Below are 18797 nucleotides of genomic sequence, written 5' to 3'. Positions count from 1 at the left end.
CGGAAGGCAAGACGCCCGTGTGATGTGCGATGTCAGCGCACGTTAAAGAACCCCAGGTGGTCGAAATTTCCGGAGTCCTCCACTACGGTTTCTCGCATAGCCTAGGTGAGTCGCTTTGGGATGTTAAACCCCACAAAACAACAAAGAACAGCTCTCATAGCCTTAGAGTTTGGTTTGGTTTAAGGTTTAACTTCTAAAGCGACTCATCCTATGAGAGACACCGAAGTGGAAGGCTCCGGGAATTTCGACCCCGTGCGGTTCTTTAATGAACACTGACACTGCACAGCACACGAATGCCTTGATTTTCAACTCCATCGAAAAGCGGCCTCCGCGACCGGGATTCAATCCTGCATCCTTGGACACAGTAGCGAGCGCCCGAACCACTGCTCCTACATGGCAGGACCACAGGCCCTAATTAACGCATTGGCACGTTAAACCTCACAATCAAAACCAAGCCTATTGCACTTTGGTTGCGAAACGGCACCCCATTTTACCTACAGAAGGTTCACCTGTTAGAAAAGAAATACACACGTCATATGTAAAACATCCCTTAAGAAGAGTGCAGTGGGAACATCTTCCGCGCTTCTAAAATAACGCGTCTTCAACCTTTATAAATATTGGTTAAGCCTGAGAGTTGAAACAGATGCTTGACAAAATACCGACAGGTTGTATAGCACCGCCAAAACACAAAACAGAGAGTGTAATTATAAATTAAGACGTAGAAAGACCAGGCTCATGCCTACTCCTCGCGTATATTCGGTAAAAGGGCTGTATTATTTTGTTACATCTTTACGAAATCATTATGAATCGAATTGCTTTAATATATTGTTACCGGGAAATGCGTGACCAAAGTGATGTGCTCACAGACAAATGCAACGACCAAGGAAAGCGTGCTGAGAAGTGTCTTCCTGCTGAGGTGGCTTCATCGCTCCTCTGAAAACTCTTGCCGTCCTTGTAAGCACCTGTCCTGTCTCTAGAGAAGTGGATCTTCTATTTCCGAGGAAGCTACGGACGTCCTCTCCGCGTCAGGTTCCGAGACCTCCGGCGCATGCTACTCATGCATGATTGCAGCTCAGGTCGGCACGGAGGCTAGGCCTAGTGCTGCCGCTGCCACGCTGGCAGAGGCACCTTCGCCGGAGTTGCTCGCTGCAACTCCTGCCCTGCCGTCGACACCTCTACCTGACCATCGGCCTCAGGTGCAGCTTGGTGCTCGGCTGCATATTAAGGCCACGGCCGTATAAACCGAGTGTGGTTTACTGTTATAACTGTTTTCGGGCAGGGCACATGCGCAAATCTTGCCCCTTTGCTACTGCCGATGAAGGTGCGTCTGAAGGAAAAGTTACGTACCGATGCGGCCTCTGCAAATCGGACGACCACGAGATAACATCTCCAAGTTGTCCGACAAAGCAAAAGGCAACGCAGAAGGCTCGTCTTCGGAACACTAAGCGTTGGCCAATAGAGGACATGACACCGGTGCAGACATCCAATCGCTTTGCAGCTCTTCAGTGGAATGATGACGAGTGGCCAGAGCCTCCTGGGCCCGCTTCGAATGCACCTCCAGCTAAGACAAAGTCTAATGATACGGTGCTCAAGAAACACCGTCGACAACAGCCAATACAGCAGTGTACTGATCTACCAGACGACGATATGGCTGTAGTGGATGAGCAAATCAATCGTCTATTAGCAGAGGTCTCTAAGCTCCGACAACACCGCGAAATGCTTGCTCGACGTCGGCGAGCTGCAGAAGTAACCGCCAAATCTAGTAATTGCCCAACACAACCGCCTTCACCCCGCGCAACAGGGCCATTTGCTGCCTCTTCCCAGAGTACCATAACGCCCAATGATAACTCTGCAACATCGCTGCTCCGCTGTATGGTCAACCAGTTGTCCAACCTGACATCTGTGATACTACAGCGCTTGGACTAGCACACAAAAATGGCGAAATCCGGTCGTCCTGGTGTACTACAATGGAACTGTAGAGGCATTTCCACGAAGGTGGCCGAGCTCAGGAACCGACTGCGATTTAACAAGCTTCGGGTGTGGGCTATGTTACTTCAGGAAACCAACGCCTTGCCATCTATTCCTGGCTTCAGCGGCTACGTGTCTCCTTCAATGACCGACCGTCGCGTGCAGACTGCTTCTCCCCCGGGAAAGGCGGCTGTATATGTTGAAACGCGTAATCCTCATGTACGCCTTTCTCTCGAAAACTGGTGCACATCATACCAAGAGGTAGTAGCAGTTGCTGCGAAATTTCTGAAAGGAACCGTTGTTCTTGTTTCTTATTACGTTCGACCAGCTGGAGGCGCCTCTTCCCACATAAATCTTGGCTGGTTATTAAGTGTTCGTCGGCAATACCCCGGGGGTCCAATTTTAGTCGGAGGCGACTTTAACGCCCCTCACCCAGATTGGGGGTATCCGACTGCAAGTCCTCGTGGTAGGCGTGTGAGGGACGCCTTCACTGATGCCCTGTTTGTTCTGCTTAATCACCCTGGGACAGCAACACGGCCTGTGCGTCACATACGTAGTGCTGCCTATGCTCCAGACTTGACGTGGTGGTTGGGCGCAGGAACTCCCTCATGGCACATGGAGCCGGACTGCTGGGGAAGTGATCACCACCCTATCCTCATCGGTCTCCATCACTCCCGTCTCCGCCCTTTACGCCGCAAATGTTCTGTGATAAACTGGGACAGCTTTCGCTCATGTCTCGACAGTATGTCTTCAGATTCGCCGTCACTCCTTGTTGACCGTATACAGAGAGCACTAAACAGCGCTACGACTACTACCTGGATTGATGTAGGTCGACCGGCGCCAGATCTCGGCCTGCTTAACCTGTGGGCAGCCCGCCGTCAAGCTGAGCTGGCTGCTACACGAGACCCTACTTCGGGGCAGGCACGTACACGACTGAATTATCTTACCGCGAAGGCTCGGAGATATGAACGCGATCTCTCGCGACGCCAGTGGCATGCATGGTGTGAACAATTTTCTGATAAATCATCGAATGCCTCACAATGGCGAACGTTTCGTGCAATGGAATATGGTCGTCGTTCTACTGACGCAGCAGCAACAGCATGCTTTGCGGCTAATCTGTCGCCGGGTGATTTCGCCAAAGAAGCTGCTCGAAAATTTTTCCCAAAATACGATATACTGCCTCCTTCAGCTGTAAACCTTAATTTGGTAGGTATTCCTGCAGACGCATGGAAACTACCATCTGCTGCCGACGCAGATGGAATTGCGAGCCCGTTTTCGATGTGCGAGCTGCTGGCTGCAATTGACGATGCGAAACGGAAAACAGCGCCCGACCTGGACAAAATTCAGTATGAGGTTTACAAGAACCTCAGTACTGCTGCACTTCCTCAACTACTAGACACCATAAACAAAGTGTGGCTTGATGGTGTCGTACCCGAGAGCTGAAAAACCGCTGTCGTGATCCCTATTCCCAAACCTGGGAAGCCTGCAATGGACCTCGCCAACTTAAGACCAATCTCTTTAACATCAACGCTTTGCAAGCTCGCAGAGAAAATGCTAGCCACACGACTTTCTTGGTGGCTTGAACAGCACGGTTTTTATCACCCTGCTCAAATTGGATTTCGTCCATACATAGGTACAGAGGATGGGTTGGCTGTCTTGGCATCAGCAGTTCTGTCATCTACCCGCAGCCGCAATGTACGTACCATATTAGCAATGGATGTTGAAAAGGCATATGACAACATCAGTCATGCTGCAATCCTGAATGCCATTGACATGCTTCATCTCCCTCCGAGAGTACGCACTTTTGTCGAATCATTTTTGGACGGAAGAAAATTTGCAATACGCCTCAGCGGTGACACTGTTGGTTCATTCGTTTCACTACGTGGCGTGCCCCAGGGATCAGTATTGTCTCCGACGTTATTCAATATTACTTTCATACCATTGGCGTGGCGCTTACATGATATCCCTGAAATCAAGTTTTTGCAGTACGCAGATGATATCACGGTATGGAGCACTCACCATTATCTTCTCACTCAAGAGGCCGCCCTTCAGTCAGCATTAGACGTAACCTCTGATTACGCATCCTCCATTGGCCTTCAACTTTCTGTGTGTAAAACTTCATACATGTCAGTCGCCAACCGCTGGGGACGCCGTAAACTTGCCTCAAATCCAATTCGTCTCTCTCTATCAGGCAACCCAATACAAGAAAGTTCGAGCCTGAAAATTCTAGGCTTAACAATTCACCAATCAGGATCAGCGACTGCTTGGCTCTCTCAGGCAAAAAAGCAAGCACTTCAAACTATAAGTTTAATAAGAAGAATTGCCCCTAAAACGGGTGGCGCTGGCTCGTCTGTTGCACGCCAGTTAGTGAGGGCGGTTCTGCAGCCCCGTATTGTTTATCAGGCCCAGTTCCAACATCTTACAAGGGCACAATGGGATCGCCTTGAAGCCGTAAATCGAGAAGCTATGAGGACCATAACATGCCTTCCACGAATCACACCGGTCGTAGCGTTACAGGAGAATGCGCAGCTCAACACCATCGATGAACTGGTGCAGCAGCGCCGAGATGCTCGGAGGCTCAAGGCCACTTTGTCACATTCCACGCAAGCACTGAGGGCGTATGCAACGTCACACATTATTCTTCAGCCACCTGCGCCAGTTCTCTCTCCCTGGAAATTTATACAGTTAGGAGACAACAAGCCGACTGATATCCGCAGACCGACGTCCGCCAACTCTGCATCGTTGCTACGCCAGAGATTTGAAGAGCAAGATGCTAACCTGCCTCAAGATTCCATAGTGGTTTACGTAGATGGAAGCCTGCAAGGCTGTGAAGCCAAAACGGCAATCCACTGTCCACGGAGACCTAGCCTGAATCAGACAACTACGTTTCAGCTTTCGGAACCACTTACATCTTTCTGCGCTGAGCTTGTGGCAGTTCAGGAGGCACTCTGCTCCGTGACTTCTATAACCATGCTCCCTACAGCCCACATTGTCATCCGCACTGACGCACTTCAAGCAGTACGTCTGCTCCGACGTGTCAGCCGCTGCCCTAAAATTTGCCAGGACATCCACCAGCTTGCGGCGCGCATCCCACAATCAATACGCATTGAGTGGGTCCCACGGGATCTGCTGCCTTCCCAAAGTCAAGCTGATTTTGCAACCCGCCTTGTGAACCAAGACGCATCAATCACACGGCTTCTCGAAGTCGACGACGCTACCCTCCTTTTGTCAAGAAAGGAGCACCTCCGGCGCCGCACACGTGCACTTATCCCTCCGTGTGCGATATCCCTTCCCCGCGGTTTCACCCGTGCAGAGGAGGTTGCGCTTAGGAGGATCCGGGTCGGTGTTGCCCTTACACCAGCTGTAACTAGGACGTGGTCATACTTCCAACACTTATATCCTCGCCCAGGATGCCCGATCTGGGACAACGAAGATGTCGAGGCCGACATCCACCACTTGCTGTGGGACTGCCCAGCACTCAAGCCAACACGAATCCGGCACCTGAGAATAGCTGGCCTTTCAGCAACCAATCCTGCCTCATACGTCACTTGGACGCAGGGACCTCATCATCGCTCACTTCTGGACTTCATAAAATCAGCCAACCTTTTTCCATTCATTTAATCATTTATTCATCCTTCATCTCATAACCTACTGATGCCCTGAGGCAATAAATATCGACTAAAAAAAAAAAAAGAAAGCGTGCTCGAGGAAGCATTAGGAAAGACGATGAAGCTTTCGTGCATATACGTAAATCTTCGTGCTGTCTAGGAAGGTATATGTAGTACCTTTAGCTTTGCTACCTGCGAACCTCACGAGTTCTGTAGAATATCCATGAGCGTAGTACAAGTGTGTGTATTTTATTTTTAAATTTGAATATTTTACGATTACATCTGCAGCTACTTGAAAAGTGGCCTCGATTTTACCACGGAAGCCCTTTGCTGCGTGCACTCTTGGCGCATGACAAGCCTTTCCGGGATTGTGGACAGTACCACCCAAGTGATGCCCCTGTATTTCAGTTGTATTGGGCCAGATTTCAGAGTACCTACGTGCAGTTGCACCGTGCGCTCACTGAGAAAGGTCCTGACTTAGTGTAAGCCTTCATCACCACCACCACCACCACCACCACCACCACCACCACCACCACCACCACCATCATCATCATCATCATCCTCAGCCTGACTATACCCAGTGAAAAGCGAAGGCCTCTCCCATATTCCTTTAATTAACCCAGTCCTGCGCAAGCAGCATCCACTTGACCCCAGCGGACTTCTTAACCTCATCCGCTCACCTAATTCTCTGCCGCCCCCTGCGATGCTTTCCTACCCTTGGAATCCAGTTTGTCGCCCTAATGGACTATCGGTTACTCTTTCTTTGCGCTATATGTCCTGCCCATGCCCTGATGTAAAAAATTTCATGATGTAAAAAATTTCTGCGTAACTTAACCATGCCCATTTCGTCTTGATTTCGATTAGAATGTCATTGACTTGAGTTATTTCTCTGACCCACTCCGCACGTTTCCTATCTCTTAACGTACGTTATCCCTACCATTTTTCCGCTCTTTGCGTTGTTCTCAACTTATGTAGAACCCTCTTTGTTAGCTTCCACGTTTCAGCCCCATAGGTGAGTACAGGCAAGATGCAACTGTTGTATACTTTAATCTTGAGCGATACCGGTAAGCTGCTAGTCATAATCTGCGAGTGCTTGCCAAATGCGCTCCATCCCAATCTTATTCTTCTTGTTATTTCCATTTCATGGTCCGGATCTGCGGTTACTACCTGTCCTATGTAGACATATTCGCCTACTACTTCCAGTACTTCGCTACCTAATGTAAACTGCTGTTCCTTCCCGAGGCTGGGGGCGGCAGGAAGTTAGGTGGGTGGATGAGGTTAAGGAGTTCGCGGGGGTTACGCAGATGCAGCTAGCACAGATCCGGGTTATGTGGAGAAATATGGGAGAGGCCTTCGCCCTGCAGTGGGTATAGTCAGGCTGATGATGATGTTGGATTGGAAGCTTTCATACTCTGGCGTTTCTTAATCAAATCTTTCGTCTCCTTAGACAGCTTACCGGTATCCTCTCTAACTATCCTACCGCCTACTTCTAGCTCGCACTCAGTAATGATATCTCTGAAATTATTGTTCCTTGCTTCTAGGGTAATGTCGCCATCCTCGGTTAGAGCTGAATACCTATTCTGTAGTAAGATCCTGAACTCTTCTACCCTCCCCCTCACCGCTAATTCGTTGATGGGTTTCTTTCTTACTAATCTGTTGCGTTCCTTCTTCAGATTTAGGCTAATTCGGGACCTCACCATCCTGTGGTCACTGCATCGCACTTTCTCGATCACCTCTACATCTTGCATAATGGCGGGGGTTGAACACATTATGAAGTCGATTTCATTTTTAGTTTCCCCGTTAGGACTTTTCCATGTCCATTTCCGGTTCTTACGTTTGCTGAACAAAGTATTCATGATTGGTAAGTTATTGCGCTCTGCAAACTCAACTAGTAACTTCCCCTCCCCCATCAGTCGGTCGCATCAGTCAGTCGCTGCTATCTCTTCGCCGCGCAATGTTCCTATGAGCGTATGTGCTGCCTCTCGCAACCTCCTGATAATTTAATTGCTCTCTTCAACTCCGACCACAAATCTTCCTTCATGAATTCTACTACCTAATTTCTACCACCTGGGAATCTTTAACGTGCGCTGACATCGTACAGCAGATAGACGCCTCTTTGTTTCGCAATTTTTTAAAGTTAGATCTTGGGGAAAGGAAGGCGCCTTAAAAGTTTGGTTGGACACCACAGAATGGGTGACATTTACACCTAACCAGGTCGATGAAGGTCATGTTTTCGTTATTTTTCTCCTAAATTTTTACCTGGTTTATAGGGAAGTAAAGACGCCGTCACATTCTCTATATGGACACCTGAACCGTGAAGTAAGGAAATGAGGTAATTTTTCGTCATCAGCTGGCTTACCGGTAGGTGGGGTCTGTGCGAAGCGTGGAGCGCAGTAGCTCTCCGGTGTCGGAGTGTGGAAGCGCGGGCAAGAAGTAAACTCCGCCGAGTAGCTGTTTGTACGCGGCCAGGTTCTCTGCGCACACACACCAGTTTCCAATGGTCATTTGCCATCTACTTATTTCATCAGGTACACGGACGTGGCTTAAGCTTGAACTAGTCTGCTTGACCATGTAGAGATAACAGACATAGTAAAGGTTGCAGTGACCATGCTTTCCAAGTTGCCCATAATTTTGCCTGCTGCGCACGTACGCCAAATCCAATTAGTGATAGCCGAAGTTGCCCCGCCCATAGTAGAGGTTTATAATACATCAGTGATGCAACTGCGTATGATTTCTTTTTATTTATTTATTCATACAAAGTACTTACAGCGCCCTCACTGGGGTATTATTGAACGGGGGAAAACAACATAAATGAAACCAGACATAAAGTGCAGAATAAGTTAGGCAAATGATGCGATTTACAATGTACACACAAGAACAGTAAAAAACCCACGCACTATCGCAAACAGGTGTCAATTTTTATTATGATGATTTTTATAGCGGCCCTCATATAGACTACGCTTGCGGCAACGCGCTTAGGCCTCTACAGGCCTAGGCCCTGTGAATCTTTTGGTCCTTGTAGTGAACACTCGTACTGAGGTATAAGGCGGACGTTTGCGCATGCCTCTGACAGAGACTGTACATACCAGCCACTATATTCTTGATGTCCTTCTCCGATACGCTGAACCCCGGCTTGAGGGTGACGAAAGCTGTGGCCACTTCGCCGTAGTCCTGATGCGGCAGCCCCACGACGCCAACCTTGTCTATCTCGGGGAAGCTGGCGGCGATTAGCTCCTCGAGCTCAGCCGGCGCCACCTGGTTGTCCATGCACTTGATCATCTCCTTCAGTCGCTCCACGAAGTGAACGCGGCCGGACTCGTCGTAGTAGGCCAGATCCCCTGTGCCGGCGAACTTTACTTGGGATCAAACAAGACACGGATGAAAACTGCGCAATGAAAGGGACATTTTTAAATAAGCGTGACGTCCTCATAAAATCTCTGTTCAACCGATTATAATGCGAAATCTGTAGCTGTTTGTCTTACTAGTTTCAACTCGAAGGAAAGAAGCCAACAGTCGACGAGGCTAAGGAAAGCATTGGGGATTGTACTTTGTCTTTGTTTTTATTTTTACTTCGGTAATCACATAAATTAGGAATGTAATCTGTATAGGGGAAAGATAAACACAAAGTAGAATGAAAAACAACGTGCCGATGGTGGGAACCGAACCCAAGACCTCCGAATATCGCGTCCGGTGCTCTTCCAACTGAGCTACATCGGCCGCTGTCCCACCTGCTACTTTCTTGGGTAATAATGTTGTCTGTATACGAACCTTGACCGTGTTCACCAGCGCCGCCCTCAACCATAGCGGTGGACGTGGAACGTCCTGTGTTACCGCCGACGTCACGCAGAACGTGATCAAGAGCTAGGGCGAAAGCTGTGCTAGAACCCTCTTACGCTACCTATGGCTTCAAGACTGCCAGAACCGAGACCCCCGTAGGCTACAAGCAGATAAATGAAGGGGAAATGAGGGTACTCGTTATAATACACGAAGGAAAGAAGCAAATAGTCGACGAGGCCAAGGAAAGCATTGGGGATTGTACTTTGTTTTTTTTTTTTATTTTTACTTCGGTAATCACATACATTAGTAATGTAATATGTCTAAGGGAAAGATAAACACAAAGTAGAAGGAAAAACAACGCGCCATAGGTGGGGACCGAACCCACGACCTCCGAATATCGCGCCCGGTGCTCGTCCAGCTGAGCTACATCGGCCGTTGTCTCACCTGCTATTTTCTTGGGTATTATTGTGGTCTGTATACGAACCTTGAGAGTGTTCACCAGCGCCATCCTCAACCATAGCGGTGGACGTGGAACGTCCTGTGTTACCGCCAGCGTCACGTAGAACGTGATCAAGAGCGAGGGCGAAAGCTGTGCTAGAACCGTCTTACGCTGCCTATGGCTCCAAGACTGCCAGAAACGAGACCCCCATACGCTACAAGCAGATAAATGAAGGAGAATTGAAGATGCTCGTGTATATATATATATATATATATATATATATATATATATATATATATATATATATATATATATATATATATACACGAGCATCTTCAATTCTCCTTCATTTATCTGCTTGTAGCGTATGGGGGTCTCGTTTCTGGCAGTCTTGGAGCCATAGGCAGCGTAAGACGGTTCTAGCACAGCTTTCGCCCTCGCTCTTGATCACGTTCTACGTGACGCTGGCGGTAACACAGGACGTTCCACGTCCACCGCTATATATATATATATATATATATATATATATATATATATATATATATATATATATATATATATTTATATAGGGAGGGGTTGAAGCTCGAATGGGTCCGGTTGGGCATAGACTTAAAGTAGGTGACACACGGTAGAAAAAACAACACTTTATTCCGACGTTTCGGCCGGGGTCCGGCCTTTGTCAAGGAATGTGACAAAGGCCGGACCCCGGCCGAAACGTCGGAATAAAGTGTTGTTTTTTCTACCGTGTGTCCCCTACTTTAAGTCTATATATATATATATATATATATATATATATATATATATATATATATATATATATATATATATATATATATATATATATATATATATATATATATATATATATATATATATATATATTGTGGGGATTCTCACGGGGCTCCGGCTCCGCTCTGAGAACCGAGGCCACAACGCTAGCTCTGACCACAGCCGTGGCCGTGAAGAACGACACACCGAGGCAAACATAGCCAGCGGGCCAAGTTGTTTATTGGGAACGCCCCAATGTTCTTACTCGGTATCATAGCAGCATCCGCGCGCTGCGGCGTCGCGGCGTCGTCTGCTCAAGCTGCACAGGCAGCCGACGCCGCCGGCGCTGCTCTGCGTGGGTGATCTCCACGCTCGGAGCACTCCCTCTTCTTTCAGCGATCGCGCTGACGGAGGGTGATGTAGCGATGCCCACGGAGTAGCTGTGCGCGTGATCTCACATGCGCAGCGTTTGACAATCCTTCAGCGATTTCGCTGGCTGTGGGTACTACAGTGCCTCTGCTTAAGTATTTGCACTTGCGCGGCATTTTTCCCGTTGTCGCAGCGACTGCGCTGGATTTGAGTTTTGTAGTGGTGCCCGTAGAGACCGCTCTCGGGATCGCTTGCCTATGCGCTGTTATGCGCATGCAGGGTCCGCTTCTACAGTTACTTTCAAAGGAAGTACTGTTGGCATGGGTCCGCCGATTCCGCCCGACCTCGGGCCTTTCAGCTTGCAGCCGCGAAACAATCTCAGCAACCTAACGGTCCCACCCATCTGGGCGCTCGACTCGTCGCGATCTCGCGGTCACGTCGCTGAGTGCGTAAGCATAGCTAGCCATCGGACTTGCAATGTTCTTACCGCGGCAGCGGTTCGCCTTTCCATTGGCATTGGCCGTAATCTCGCGCAATTACTTTGCGTAGTCGTCGACACTGGTCTCGACCTTCGCGTTCATGCGCAGAGCTAAGTAAATGGCGTGCCAGTGCTCATTCCGGTAGTTATGCGATTGCGCATATTCACCCTAGAGCGGCTCTATATTCCGATATCGGCGCTCGCTCCTTTGTGAATAACGACTTTTCTGCACTCATTTGGGGCGTTATTGCCTAGCACGTATGTAGCAAAGCTTAATCATAGACCAGCAGGAAGTCTCCAACTCACTCGTAGCAATACCAGCTACACTAGAGTTAACTAACGCCAACCACAGTACAAGTGGCTTCACAGCGCAATTTGGCCTGCATCGTCGCGGGGTTCTGTCTCTTCAATAAGACTAACGACCCTCTTACGACAAAATAAAAAAAAAATATGAGCCTTCCTACTAACCCCTGACAGCTCTTGTCTGCTGAACACAAGCTCAAGTGGGTGTCCCCATTCTTACGAGATGCACGTGCTTTGGAGGTTTCCGCAATAGGGCGCTCCCCGCTGCGAGCTCCTTCCGAAAATTTGGTTTACTACGGCTCCTAGTGACATCGCACAGGCGACTATAGTTCACGCTCCCTTTCCGAATGGCATTTGGCTGCTCGTGAACTGACCTGCCGAATGCGAGTGACCTCACCGCATATCCATGCGACGCCGCTCCAGTTAACATGGCTCTCGACTTTCCTGAGCCGGTGAACTTTGAACCTGTGCTGGGCGCGCTTCGGCAGCGCTCTCACCCGCATTCTCCGCTGTACAGACAGCGCGGTTTTGAGCCAACGGGCAAAACGGACTTACCGCATCGGCGGTTCTGGGCGGAGGTAGGCAAATGGGCACTTATCGTGAGCTGGACCAAAGGGCCGGCTTTCCGAGTGGGTGTAAGAGGGGTAGCGTAGGCAACTGGCAGTAGCTTGGCGAGTAGCTCAGGATATCCTTGAGAATGACTCGTTCGGCGGACCACACCTGCGATTTCACTGGAGGCGTATCGCAATAGCGGTTGGAAACCCCTGCCATCTTCGCATACCGGCCAGGATCACCCAGTCGACTTTGGACGACTTACTGCGTGGAATTCCACCATTCTTCGTGAGCTAGCCTCCCCAACTGGACTGCCCGTGGGGCCCTACGTTGGTGCGCCATTTTGTGGGGATTCTCACGGGGCTGCGGCTCCGCTCTGAGAACCGAGGCCACACCGCTAGCTCTGACCACAGCAGTGGCCGTGAAGAACGTCACACCGAGGCAAAATAGCCAGCGGGCCAAGTTGTTTATCGCCCACTGTTCTTCCTCGGTGTCATAACAGCATCCGCGCGCTACGGAGTCGCGGCGTCGTCTCCCTGGGTGCTGTCCGCTGAGAGGAGAGGGGAGGGGAAGGGTGGGCCGTTCTCTCACCGCCGCCCTCTCCGCCACAGCACCGGAGGAAAGAGGCGAGCAGGGGAAAGATGAGGGCTCCCCGAGAGAGAGAGAGGGTGTTCGCCGCGTCGTGCGGGCGAGGGAAATGTTGAATTCCGTACAAACGCCAGAAGCGCGAGTTCGCGTGAGTGAATATAAGGGAAGGCAGTCCTTTCCGCGATGATACAGCGCGGAAGGTAGGCGCAATCGCCTAATGTCAACCGCAAGGGCACGAGCGGTCTCGTATGAAGTTATCCGGCACGTGTCGATACACAAGCCGGCAGTGTTCCTGTACGCGAAGCCTGTGCTGAGCACGTTCAGAGGGACCTAGCCCGCCGACTGGCCTTATTTATGACACTGCCACTCCCGGCGCATGGGCCACGCTGTCTGCATTCAGGCGGCGGGGAGCGGCGAAGGTGATGTTTCCTCTACCAGCCCAATGGCTGCGCAGGCATACAGTGGTCCCCGAAAAAAAAGCTCGAATTCGAGCTCGTTCATGGAGCAGCTCGCATCCAAGCTCGAATTGGAGAAGAACCCGGCCCGTGCAGATATTCAGGCCGGAGTGGTTCCTGTACGCGGAGGGACGGAGCCTGCTGCCGTGATTGACGACCTACGGGGTGTCGGCGCGGTCGTAGGCGATCATCGCACTGCGGGCGTGCCGGCGGCCCACAACCGGATGGCGGGCCAGCGGACTTCGCCCCCTCTTCATCCCCGTGAGGGCAGCGGCGGGGATTCGTGCGGCCTGCATGCGGAGCCAGCCCGACGCGGGGGGCGGCCGTTCCTGCTTTGGCCGCCTGTCCTGCGGCATAGACCTGCTGAGGGATCAGCCGTGCAGCTTCAAAGGGGAAACGGCGCCCAGGTGGAGGTCACGATTAAGGGAGGAAGGGTGTGGGAATTCAACATTTCCCTCGCCCGCACGACGCGGCGAACACCCTCTCTCTCTCGGGTAGCCCTCATCTTTCTCCTTCTGGTCTCTTTCCTCCGGTGCTGTGGCGGAGAGGGCGGGGGTGAGAGAACGGCCCACCCTTCCCCTCCCCTCTCCTCTCAGCAGCCTCACCCAGGGAGACGACGCCGCGACGCCGTAGCGCGCGGATGCTGCTATGACACCGAGGAAGAACATTGGGCGTTCCCAATAAACAACTTGGCCCGCTAGCTATGTTTGCCTCGGTGTGACGTTCTTAACGGCCACTGCTGTGGTCAGAGCTAGCGGTGTGGCCTCGGTTCTCAGAGCGGAGCCGCAGCCCCGTGAGAATCCCCACAATATATATATATATATATATATATATATATATATATTGTAATAGGGCGACTGTTAGTTTCCCTCAACGGTGCGAGTAGAACGTCGCAGCATTGGAGAAAGCGATCGGCGCCGAGGAGAATGTGATCGACGAGTGGCATAGGTTTGGCGATCTTGTGAGACAAATTGAGAACCGGGCGGAATCATTTGCGAGCGTGAGTCGGTCTCGTACGGGTAAAGTCGAATGTTAGGCTGTGAAGGTTGGAGGCGCTGGCGACAAAAGCGTGCAACATGGCCCGGCCGACCGCAGGCATAGCAGATCGGAAGGTTGTCCGTAGTACGCCAAGGTTTCATAGGATGTGGGCGGAACCTTGAGGGTGGGGCTTGGAACGAAGGCTCAGCATGCGGCGGTGAACGGTAGGCAGGGACCTGCACATAGGAGCCAGACGTGGGCGAAGGTGGTGGCCTAGCCGTTACTTGGGCACACGTGAGAGGTGCCGTCACAGGCGGCAGCACGGGGTTGGACGGCAAGACATCAGCGACGTGTTCTTGCACGACACGGCGTATAGTAGGGGCCAAATATGGAGCCAGTTCAGGAACGAGGCGGCCCGAGTCTTGAAAATGGGGAAGGAGTGAGATTTGACGTGCGACCTCTTCACGAATAAAATCTTTGATCTGTTGATTCAGCGGGCTCCCTTCAGAAGTTGGCGGACCACCCAGGGCTAATGCGGATACGCCTTCGTCGCAGACACTGGAGCGGCGCCTAGAAGCGCGCCGCTTGCGGAGCTCGTCGTAGCTCTGGCAAAGCTTCACGAGTTCACTAACGCTGGTGGGATCTTTCGCTACCAGCATCTGGAAGGCGTCCTCAGAAATACCCTCGAGGATGTAGCGGATTTTGTTCGCTTCCGGCATGGCCGGGTCGACTCGTTTGCAGAGATCAACGATGTCTTCTATGTAGCTGGTAAATGTCTCATCAGCGCGCTGAACACGATCGTGCAAACGTTGTTCGGCACGAAGCTTACGCACTGCCGGGCGGCCTAACACTTCCGCGAAATTCTTTTTAAATGTCGACCAAGATGACAGGTCAGCCTCATGGTTGCGAAACCAGAGGTTCGCCACGTCCTTCAGATAGAATATGACGTTACTGAGCTTGTATGAATCATCCCACTTGTTGTAGCTGCTTACTCTTTCATACGATGTCAGCCAGTCGTCGACATCTTAGTCGGCCGTGCCACTGAAGAGGCAAGGGTCACGCTGGCGCACGACGCCAGAACACATGATCGGGGGTGGAACGGCCGGCAGCGTAGAAGTGGACTCGTCTTGCATGCCGGTTGTAGAGGGTAGTGTACTGCTTCGCAGTTCCAGTTTGGATGGGATCGTTTCCGGCACCTCCACCAATTGTAATAGGGCGTTTATTTACGCTCAGATGGAGAGCTGTGAGGAGAGGACCTTGCAACGGCGAGCCCAGCATACTTCTTTGTCTTCGTTGCACAACGCACTGGTGCATGTCGATGGCTGAAGTGCTGACTATCACAGTACAATATATATATATACAGCGCACCGCGGTATCCTCTCGAACTATCCTACCGCCTACTTCTACCGCACAGTCAGTAATGATATCTCTGAAATTATTGTTCATTGCTTCTAGGGTAATATATATATATATATATATATATATATTGTTACTGAGCGGTATTCGCTGGCCGTGCTGACGAAAAAGAAGTGCGACAGACTCCCAGAAGAAGGAGACGCAGACGAGTGCTGTTCCTAAGATCATCCTCAGTGGTGTGGACAACTGCCGTACTGTGAATATTTCCCGTAACATCTCTTGGTGGAGGTGAATCGTTCGATCCCCGTCACAAGCTGGATCTCCGCAGCGGCCGACGCATCATTACCACCACTATGACTACTGACGCCGCTGCATCTACTGCCGCCGCACCTGCTGTCGTCATGGCCCATCCCCGTGACCCCGGAACCTTCTGTGGGACCGACGACGTTGATGTCGACGACTGGCTGGCCCCATACGAACGAGTCAGCAAGCACAACAGGTGGGATCCCACACTTATGGTCGCTAATATCATCTTTTACTTGACTGGGACAGCGCTGGTGTGGTTTGAGACCCGTGAAGAGGACCGCACATCTTGGTATATCTGTAAGCAGAGGCTCCACGACCTCTTCGGAAAGCCCATTGGCCGTCACCTCGCCGCCAAAAAGGCGCTCGCTTCTCGCGTGGAAACAGGACGTCCTATACTTGTGCCGCAAAGTCGACCACGCCATGCCAGAGGAGGATAAAGTCGGCCACATAGTAAAAGGCATTGCCGACGATGCTTTCAACCTCCTTTTATGCAGGGATTGTTCCACTGTGGACTCTGTATTACAAGTGTGCCGACGTTTCGAACAAGCGAAACAGAGGCGCATATCCCATCGTTTCGACCGTCTACCGAACACGGCTGCCAGCTCTTCCTGTGTTGATCATCCGCCTTCTCGACCGCCAACTAATGACACTACTTTGACCCGCATCGTCCGCCAAGAGCTCGAGCTAATGACTCCTGCTGCTTCACTCTCGCATACCCCCGACAATACCTTGGCTACAATATCACTCATTCAGGCTGTTGTTCGCCAAGAGGTTGCCAATATGGGTCTTCCTTCTACCTGCCGCACCGACACCATGGATTCAGGACCTGCCCCTCCAGTAATTGCAGCTGCCTCACCCACCGCCGGTTTCTCGCCCCGATATCGGTACCGCAATCCGAATGATTGGCGTACCCATGACAATCGTGCCATCTGCTTTACTTGTTCCCGCGTTGGCCACATTTCCCGTCACTTCCGTAGCCGTTGGTACATGCCATCTCGTCAATTCACCTACGTCGACCGCCGCGGAGACTATGCTCCTCGCTATAACTCACCTCGCCCCGACCAGACCACTGTTGACCCCGGTGTCGCTGCTCGTGCTGCCAACCGTTCACCATCCCCACAGACCCGACGCTCACGTTCTCCTCTTGCTCGCCGCCGTTTGTCCCCGTCCCATTCCAGCCACATACCGGAAAACTAGCCAATGCAGCTCCCGGAGGTGACGCTGCATTTGTGACCCGGACTGAAAAACCTCTGCTGACCCCTTCCCTACAAAATAATCGCATCGACGTCCTTGTGGATGGTGTTCGCGTTTCTGCTCTCATTGGTACCGGCGCCCAACTGTCCCATTTCAGCTCCTCATTTCGCCGTCGCCTCAAAAAAGTCCTTACTCCAGCCGTCTCGCCCACAGTTCGCGTCGCCAATGGAAGTCCTGCTGCCGTGGTTGGCATGTGCACAGCGCGAGTTACCATTGGTGGTCGTCATGCTCCAGTGTTGTTCACCGTCCTCCAAGAATGCCCCCACGACGTTTTCCTTGGCATTGACTTTTTAACAGCCCACTCTGCCCTCATTGACTGCTCTATCGGCCTACTTCGCTTGGACCTTCCGCTCTGCTCTGAGGACCCCTCCTGCTCACCCCGCCTTCGATCAGCACAGTTCTGGCGCCTTCCTCCTGAAGCTGCCGTCTACATCCATATGTCGCCATTCCCGCCCGTCCCAGACGGCGACTATCTCGCGTGTCCCATCACTGATGTCATCTTGCAGCGGCACATCACCCTTCCTCATCTGATTGTGCATATCTCCCAGAGCCGTACTACTCTCCCGGTCCTTAACTTCAGCTTATCAACTCAAGTTCTGCCCGAGGGAATTTCACTAGCAGAGCTGTCGCCGATGACCGATTGCGCCATTTCAGCTCTGACTACCGATAATCTAAATGCCGTCCCTGCAACACCTCCCTCGTCCTCTACATCGCGCCCTGATCCTGTTAAAAGCATGATTGCAGCTGATCTCCAGCCTGAATTCGCCGCAGAGTTAAAACAGCTTTTGCTCACCTACAGTGACCTTTTTGACTTCGGTACCCGCCCATTGGATCAAACCACAGTTGTCAGTCACTGCATTGACACCGGTGACGCCAGTCCTATTCACAGGCGGCCCTATCGTGTTTCTCTTGCCGAGAGACGCGTCATCCAAACAGAGGTCGACAAAATGTTGGCTAACGACATAATTGAGCCTTCCAGTAGCACCTGGGCATCCGCTGTTGTGTTAGTCAAAAAGAAAGATAACAGTTGGAGATTCTGCGTTGACTATCGTCATTTAAATAAGATAACCAGAAAAGATGTGTATCCTCTTCCACACATAGACGACGCGCTTGATACTTTGCACGGAGCCAGCTACTTTTCGTCCATCGACCTTCGTTCCGGCTACTGGCAGATTTCTGTCGATGAGAGAGACCGTGAAAAAACAGCGTTCATCCCCACTGACGGCCTTCATCAATTCAAAGTCATGCCTTTGGCCTTTGCAATGACCCAGCAACCTTCGAACGTATGATGGACTCTTTGCTCCGAGGCTTCAAGTGGACCACTTGTTTGTGTTATCTGGACGATGTAATAGTTGTCTCGTCTAAATTTGAAAGCCATCTCCGTCGCCTTTCTACAATCCTAGCGCTTTTTCGCCGCCCGAGACTGCAACTAAGCTCCAAAAAGTGCAGCTTTGGTCACCTACAAATCAAAGTCCTTGGTCACTTAGTTAATGCTGCCGGCGTTCAGCCTGACCCCGACAAGATTCGTGCCGTCAAAGATTTTCCCACTCCACGTTCATCCAGCGATGTTCGAAGCTTTATTGGCCTATGTTCTTATT

The 18797-nt window shown here is 51.1% G+C and overlaps 1 protein-coding gene across 1 annotated transcript in view; it reads right to left on the bottom strand.

Annotated features, from left to right (window-relative positions):
- The window catches only part of LOC146210030 (uncharacterized), a 317294-nt gene that overhangs the window by 26846 nt on the left and 271651 nt on the right, over positions 1-18797 (bottom strand). The window contains exons 9-10 of the mRNA XM_084581616.1: positions 8663-8914; positions 7936-8050 (exon numbers count right to left, since the gene is read on the bottom strand). Of these exons, the coding sequence (XP_084437742.1) occupies positions 7936-8050; positions 8663-8914 (367 nt within the window). The remainder of the gene's footprint in view (positions 1-7935; positions 8051-8662; positions 8915-18797) is intronic.

The sequence above is a fragment of the Amblyomma maculatum genome, chromosome 1, assembly GCF_055883805.1.
Source record: "Amblyomma maculatum isolate TAMU_Amacu chromosome 1, ASM5588380v1, whole genome shotgun sequence".
Taxonomy (NCBI): domain Eukaryota; kingdom Metazoa; phylum Arthropoda; class Arachnida; order Ixodida; family Ixodidae; genus Amblyomma; species Amblyomma maculatum.
This window is presented reverse-complemented; position numbering and strand designations above follow the sequence as displayed.